The sequence below is a fragment of the Anomalospiza imberbis genome, chromosome Z (genome assembly GCF_031753505.1).
Source record: "Anomalospiza imberbis isolate Cuckoo-Finch-1a 21T00152 chromosome Z, ASM3175350v1, whole genome shotgun sequence".
NCBI lineage: Eukaryota > Metazoa > Chordata > Aves > Passeriformes > Viduidae > Anomalospiza > Anomalospiza imberbis.
The window spans coordinates 19,816,557-19,824,430 of record NC_089721.1 but is presented as its reverse complement, the minus strand read 5'-3'; the positions used below and the strand labels follow the sequence as shown (position 1 = coordinate 19,824,430).

The 7,874-nt window shown below is 35.3% G+C and overlaps 1 protein-coding gene across 2 annotated transcripts in view; it reads right to left on the bottom strand.

Moving 5' to 3' along the window:
* Positions 1-5,833: 5,833 nt before the first annotated feature.
* RGS7BP (regulator of G protein signaling 7 binding protein) overlaps positions 5,834-7,874 on the bottom strand; it is a 34,181-nt gene continuing 32,140 nt past the window's right edge. For both annotated transcript variants that reach the window (XM_068176322.1, XM_068176323.1), the window contains one exon: positions 5,834-6,858. In XM_068176322.1, the coding sequence (XP_068032423.1) occupies positions 6,767-6,858 (92 nt within the window). In that variant the 3' untranslated portion in view covers positions 5,834-6,766. The remainder of the gene's footprint in view (positions 6,859-7,874) is intronic.

Genomic DNA, 7,874 nt, shown 5'->3' with positions numbered 1-7,874 from the left:
GTCAATAGGCACCAGGAAACAAAAGCAGATACTTGGTGTTTGCTTCAGTCATCTTTCCCAGGTAGTGGAAGCAAAATGTGCACGTTGCCAATTGAGCAGCTAAGCTGGGAAACAAACTGAGCTGTAAAATGCACCAAGGCCTGGAACAGCTGAATTGAAAATGAGGCTCTTGTTTCACAAATAGCCAAAGGAAATACACATTCACAGTACAAAAATTACAGCTTCAGCATTCTCTACAACTTGTGAGACTCCGAGGAAAACCCTTCAGTCTCTTTCACAGTTTAGAGTACATCCATTTCTTCAATGTACCTAGAATAATTGAAAGTTTCTTTCAATACAAATAACTTGGTATAACAGGTATTACCTTAATTTGAATACATATCAAATGAGGATGGTTGAACAACAATTCAAGAATATTCTTCTCTTTAGATTCTGACAAAATTACTCTTCCATTCGTAGTAGTTTTCATAGTCTTTAGAGGCATTTTAACAATACACTTGCTGTCTTCATAAACTTCTGAAGTCTTTTACCTGCTACTAGCATCATTTTGCAATGTTAGGAAAGTGGTGTGTACATCACTGATTGCAATTTAATATTAGTTTCCTGTGTTGATGCTGTTTGGGTTTTGCCTTTTTTTTTTTCTATGTTGTCTGTATTTTTCACACATAATTTGTAACTCTGTCACCTATTGTATTAGTAGCTAGTTTTCCCAGTACTTCTCCATGGCCTTCCCCTAAGCAGAAAGACAAAATGGATTCCAGAGCTCCAAACCCCAGGACGTACAAGGAGCTGTCTCAGTTCTTCCTGGAACCAAGGCTGAGAACAACTCTTGGAGATACATTCTCATGGACAAAGTATAGCTAGTGCTGAAGGAAGGGCTCCAGAGAAGGGGCTTGACCTGGGAGGAAGACCAGGCTTGACCTGGGCTTGACCACTTGTCCTCCTAATTGGTGCTTTTTTCAATTATACTAATTTCCTAAAACCTATAAAAATGTACTCACCCCTCAGGGGTGGGGTGGGCTTTTGTGGACATCTTTATATAACTGCTCCGGAAGGCCTTCAATTAAAGATCCCCTTTTATATTACCTCCTTACTAAAATTATCTCAAATTTAATTTCCAGGTTGAGCAAAAAGGCAATGGTGTTACCACTACAAGCTCTACTACCATTGAAATTTGTATGAATATTACTTTAAAAATTTTGTCACTTGGTAGTGTCAAATTGTGTTGTTTACAGAACTCTTTCCTGAATATTTCCTGCAGTTTAGTCAAATACTTCCTCTTTTGTATTTTCTTCAATGGTATGTGTTGGTTCTTCTGCACTCTGCAAAGGAGCATAAATGATGGACAAACAAAAGCCTTAGCCATAGGTACCGTAGAGGTAGAACAAAAGGAAAAATAAATTCTTTGTGATGCAGTGTTATTATGCAGCTTTATAACAGTGAGGTTTTGGCTTTTTCCTTTAAAAAAATAAGTCATAGTGAAGAATCATAGCTCAGAATTGCAACAATGCAATTATGGATAGAAAAAAATTGCAGCATCTAGCCATGAACTTGAAATGGACTAAGTGACATTTACAGGTTTGTTCTTTAAGGACATGAAAGCTGCTGAGATAATGCATATTGAACTCTGTATTTACTCAGTGCTTTTGTAGCTGACAACAGGAGAGAATGTCATAGCTGCAGACCCCTCTAAAAAGTATCATGAGTAATGAATTGGACATGGTGCTTGTTATCTGTTTAATGTAACAATCAGTTCTAGGAACTCCTGGGATGTATTTTTAGATCATCTTCTGCAATTCCTCACATCATCTCCCCCCAGTCAAAAAAGGACACAATGCAAAAACGCATACACAATCTCTGTGTATGCAAAACAGAATGTCACACATCCCAAACCTTTTCACTCAACTGATGATTCAGTTGTGCTCTGAAGTCTCCAAAGTAGAGCCAGAAGTGAAGCTGTTAAAAGGTTTTACTGACATTCCCATGTCTTGGGCAGCCAACCTATCTTACCTTGTGCAAATTACCACACATCACAGACTCTCTTGGGCAAACAAACACTTGGTGCCTCTTACTACAACACCTTTGCCCCATGGCAGTAGTACCTGAGAAAAGCATTAACAGAAATTCTGAGATGCAAATCACAATAAATAATAGTAAGGGTGAAAAGAGAAAAATATGTCAAAAATGCTTCTGTACTAAAAATTACCAGCACATTTACACTGTTCACAAGAAATTCTACTATAACAATCTATGAAGATGAATTTAGGTGATAAAGAAGAACACAAAATGAGGTGGTGGTAGCAGAAAACAAAAAAGGTAGAAGAATAAAGAAATCAAAGAGATTAGGGGAAAAAAAAAGGAAAAATTATTTGAGAAAGAAGACTGGAACAGGTTTATCTAGAAAAGCAACATTAGAGTTTAAATAATAGCAGTAAAGGAGGAAACTCTGAAAAAGGCTGTTTAGTAGAGTTAATTTAAACTTCAGCAAGATGTACTCAAGATGTGGTTTAGTTTTCTGTGTAAGCTAAGTATTTGTCCCACTGAGAAAGTGTACTGTGAAGGAGGGATAATTCTTGTTTGTACTGTATATTTTCCTGAGGCTTTAATCTAGTATAGTAGTTTATAAAATATCCTGGCAGAATTTTGACCATCAGAGAATTTTAACAAACAATAAAGTTGACCTGTAAGAAACACATTGCATATGTTATTAATTATCCAGGAGTAGATTTATGCTGAAAATGGGCAGAAACTTTGTTTTCATCAAAGAACTGCAGTCCCAGAAGAGCTAGAAATAACTTGTGGAAGAGAGAGCTGAGTACATATAATGGCTCAAATGAAGATATGCTTGCATTAAACAGCAACAGACTGGACAAATAAAAACAAGTGCTCTCTTGGACACCAGAATTCCCATTACTACTGGTACTTACTACATTTTTAAAAAATGGAACTGAGAGAAGTACCACTCCAAGAAATTTTACAGATGACATAAAATAAGGTAAAGGCTCAAAGTACTAGTGAGATGGAGACTGGTAGTTCAAAGCCAAGTGAGTTCAGGCTGGAAAATGTCCATAACTGGAAACATGAGGCTAGATCTGGACAGATCTAGCAGATTATGCATACGCTGGGAACAGCCTAAGTTGAAAAAAACCAAACACCACATTAGAGGGTAAAACCATCAATTAAGGAATAAAGGTATACCTCTTCAAACATGGCTGGGGCTACTTTGTAAAACTGCTACAAGAGAAGAGAATCTCGGGGAAAATAGTTTTGGATTTGAGATGAATTATTCAGCTGTAGAATAGTTAAAAGTCACTGTTAAAACTTTTGCCACACCATGATCTCTAGAAAACAGGTCCTGCCCACCTGTATTTAGCCTAGCTAAGTTCTTTTTGAAGCAGAAAAGGTTGATTGTGCTGGTAAAGGGTAAGTTTTCCTGCATGTCAGTCAGTGTCTTCAAGGTCCTAGAACTTAAACAGGACCACAAACTTCCCAAAATAATGCTAGAAGACTCCTCATTGACCGGAGTAACTTATGACTTAAGTATAAGCAGAAATAGATGTTTCTTTAGCTTCTCTTGCCTCTTGTCCATGAGGCTGGACAATAGGTAGGATGTGTCTTACAGAGGTAATAAGGAATTTCACCATTACACGGACATAAGACCAATTGGCATTTAATGCACCACTATATATTTATTCCTCAGATGGGATAGAAGTTATTGTATTTCTCCCATTCTTTGACACAGATTTTCTGAGTTGTATTGGATATACATGGACCTATTTATCTAAATTAACAGGCAGATTTTGCATGGTAAGTTTTCATTTTGGGTAAGTTAACATGCAACCTGCCGCATGTGTTAGTGTGCTGTCTACTGCTGCAAGCTTTTATTTTGATTCTGCTCTGAAAAATTTAGACTTTACAGTGTACATAGATATTTGATGTCTTGGATTAGTAATTTATGACACATGAAGTATTTTTTTCACATTAAATATCTGTGAAAAATTGGTGATACCAGTGGAAGGTGGCTATAAAGAATCTGGTTTTGAAAAGCTGGAGCTTCACAAAGTTTTAGTAAAAAAAAAAAAGAGTTGGTGAAACTTGACATATTTGGTGCTTCCTACCCTGCAAAAGAATGATAGTGCCTTTAACTTGTAACACTTTAAACTAAAATGTTCAAACTCCAAGAAGGCTTTAGAAAGCAAGAGCTGCTTTCCTCAGTATTCTCCCTGAATTGCTTGTTTCCATGCATTTGGGAGTTTATTGTGAATTATTTCAAAGTACTTGGAAAGTGAATAATAGTTCTAAATAATCTCTAAATAATTTGTATATCATTTCATTGAGGGTACTTTTAAACTTTGATCCTACATTGCTGTATTCCATTAAACTAAAATGTAGTAATATCATAAACTTTTATCTTTCTTTTACCAATATCATGTTCTGGGGCTTAAAAAGTTTTCTTGTTTCCTTTGAAGTAGTAAAAGATAATCCACTGCATTCCTAAGTAAACCAGTTTTTATCCCTTGACACCTCTTAAATTCAGATATTTACCAGGACTTGGTTCATGTCACTATCTGTTAAGAGAACTTCCATTCACCCTTGAGCACCAATATTCCTTAAGTGGCCTTAAAGCTTGGGAATTACAGCATGTCTCCAATTTTAATCAGTAGGATAATACAAAAGGCTTCAGGTAAGATGCTAGATTGCTTAGAATTATAGAAAGGCTTCAAAATGAACAAAGACTGCAATTTTAGTAGGCTTCAGAGGAAGAAGAAACACTGCTAAAGTTTCCAGAATAACAAAAGGTACAAGGATGCATATTACTGTACACTTCAATATACAGCAACCTCAAAGGGCTTTGAAGACAGCATGTTCAAGTCTTATCACAGAATGTGCTGAAGTCAGGGAACTCCCTGTGATATGACTGATGTCAAAAGCTTTGTAATATTAGGATGTTTATAAATTTATCTTATTAATGTATATTCCATTGTAATAGCTATGGTTAAAACACAGAGATATAAGCTGTCATGTAACTTGGCATATGAAATTCCTTGTGATGATATGTGGGCAGGTAATGAATTAGACAAGGTCAGTGCTTTATCTGCCCATCTGATTCTCTGTGTATACCAAAAAAACAGGACTTTTAAAGATATCTTGTGTGAAATTTTCTTCCCCCTTTCTTTCTTATGGCATCACTATACGTTCAGTCTTGAATTCATACTCTTATTTTGGCATTAATGTCTTTCTTTTTCACTTACGCTGAACAAAAATTAATTGGTTAATTGTAACCACTGATCAATTTTGCAGACAATATTTTTAATAGCTATTAGACACCAGGAGGTGTTTTTACAAAGTTTTAACAGTTGCAAAATCTAGTGTATCTGTGGGGATGGAATCAGAGTGAGTCTATTGCTTTGAGACTTCTAATGAAAACATGTCAGTGCTGAGCATTACGGACAACAGCTCTGATTAGTGAGCACAAGGTTCATGAGAAATGTGCAGAAAACTTTAAATAATTGGAAAAAACATTGTGCTGTGGACTTTGATTCCATTCTTCTTAAAAATGTTGTTTGCTCTCACAAGCACACAGTTTTGTAGAGATCTCCCCATTTCAGATGCTTTGGAATATATATGCCTAAGAATAGTTCATGACCTGAAATCTTCAAACATGTTGAAATTACCTTTTTTGTGCTATTTAAAGAATTTATTCATGCATATTTTTTAATCTGTTTTCGTAAATATACTTGTTGAAATGGAATTATTGCCACAAATTTGTGTAGTACTCTGACAACAAAATTAGAAAAAATACATAGGCAATACAACTAGAAACAAGACAACATTTAATTTAAATAAAAAACTTTATTAACAATGTAAAACGTTTAGTATCTTACAGTCTGAGATAATTTTGGCATGCCTTATAAGATGAATACTTGATATGTAGATGCCATGCTTTGAATTCTATTGGCAACAAAATGGGTTTGGCATTGTGTTTTACATTGTTTATTTTAATACACCTTCTTTTAATAAATTATTTATTTTTTCCAAAAGCTTGTAGATATACTATTGGCTTAAAAGGAAATTTGTTGCTTCTAATCATTGTACAGTTTGTAGATATTATGATTTCTCTGTATTTACAAGTCCTACCTATTTTCATATATGGTTTTTTCATCATAAATTAAGATATTTTTCTGTAAAGCTTTGAAGTTGAGATACAGTGGAAGACTAAATATGAATGAGAGCACAAAAAGCAACTGGAGATTTTGTACAAATTCTGTTACAATATTGTTTGAATGTGTTAGAACTTTAATAGTTTTGCTCTTAAATAGTTCCCTCTTCTTAAAGACTGTGAGTGAATGATCAAATATTCTTCTATGCTTAAAGACTGTTAAGAGTATGATTTTAATATGATACTATTAAGAGTACTGTACTACACACAAACTTTCAGCTGCAGCTCAAACAATTAAAAATACCCTCTAAAATTATGAATCATAATTCACATGTCTTCTTTGAATGATTGAAAGTAAGCATGCAAAACATACTTTAAAAAGTTTTAAATACTCTAGATCTATTCCACAGCCATTTTTTGACCACCATAATTTGAAAGTATTAAAACCCTTATTTGAAAAGAAGGATGGAGCAGAAGACAAAAATGAATAGCCTAATGTAGAAAATATGCTGTATAATCAAGATTAGCCATTTTTATCTTTTCAGTGTTCAAATAATAGTGGTTAATTAAAGTCATTATTTCCTTGGTGCTTCTGTGCCTAAACTTCTAACTTGAGACAAGACAACACAATCCAAAGAATCTTCGCTTCCGTCTTCTTACCAGTGGATATGGAGTCAAGTTTAGGAGGCTGCTATCATCTGTGATGAAAAACCCCACATTTTAACACAAGCGTGTACACATATGCACAGAAAAGAGATTTTATCATTTATATGTCCTAGCAGCACCTACATGATCAAAGAATCACAGAATCATTTATGAGTCTAAGACTGAGTCCAACCTACAACTGATCAGCACCACATTGACCAGACAATGGCACCAAGTGCCAGGTCCAGTCCTTTCGTGAACACTTCCACCACCTCTCTGGGCATTCATTCCAATGCTTGACAACCCTTTCTGTGATATGGTAGATCCCATAGAACACAGAAAAAATAATAACCTAAATTTTGCATTTGAGAGTCTTACAATGCTAATTAACAGGATCTCCATAATAATGATGATTACCTGATCCTGGGGCATATCTCTGAGTTTTAAAACCCTGGGATGCTTCCTATCCTGCTGCACAGGGGGTCAGTGGTTTTCTGGTCATTGTTAAAGGGCAGTGTAGACACCAGGCAACAAAGAAGAATTCTGTATGCCTGTTCTGAATTCAAGTTTCTCTATGCATTATATCCCTCCAATTTGTCTTTCCCTTCCTTATTTCCAGCACACTCTTTTGTTCTAGACTAAGCCTAGACCTTTCATCATTCTTCCAGTCTTCCAATGGTACATCTGTATCACAAGTGATTCCTTTTTTCCTTTCAACATAGTTTTCAATCAAGCTATCCTGCCATGAAATCTTACTTGTATAATGAATACAATCATTCTATATTCATATCTTAGTGTATTATGAATGCTGGGCTGCTTAGTTACTTGGGATAAGACCTAGGACACATTCAGTACATTTCATCAGTTGCCACTGTGCAAAGACTGCACCACATTTAAGGAACACCCATTATCAAGAAGAAATCAAAAAGAAAAATTATTATCTTTTTAATGCTGTTCTCACAAACAAAGAGAGTGCCTGTAGATGTGGAATATTTAACATGCCAACAAAAAGAAGGCCCATTACTAAATACATGCCTAGGATGGAGATACTGCCCAACTGTGTGTTTCT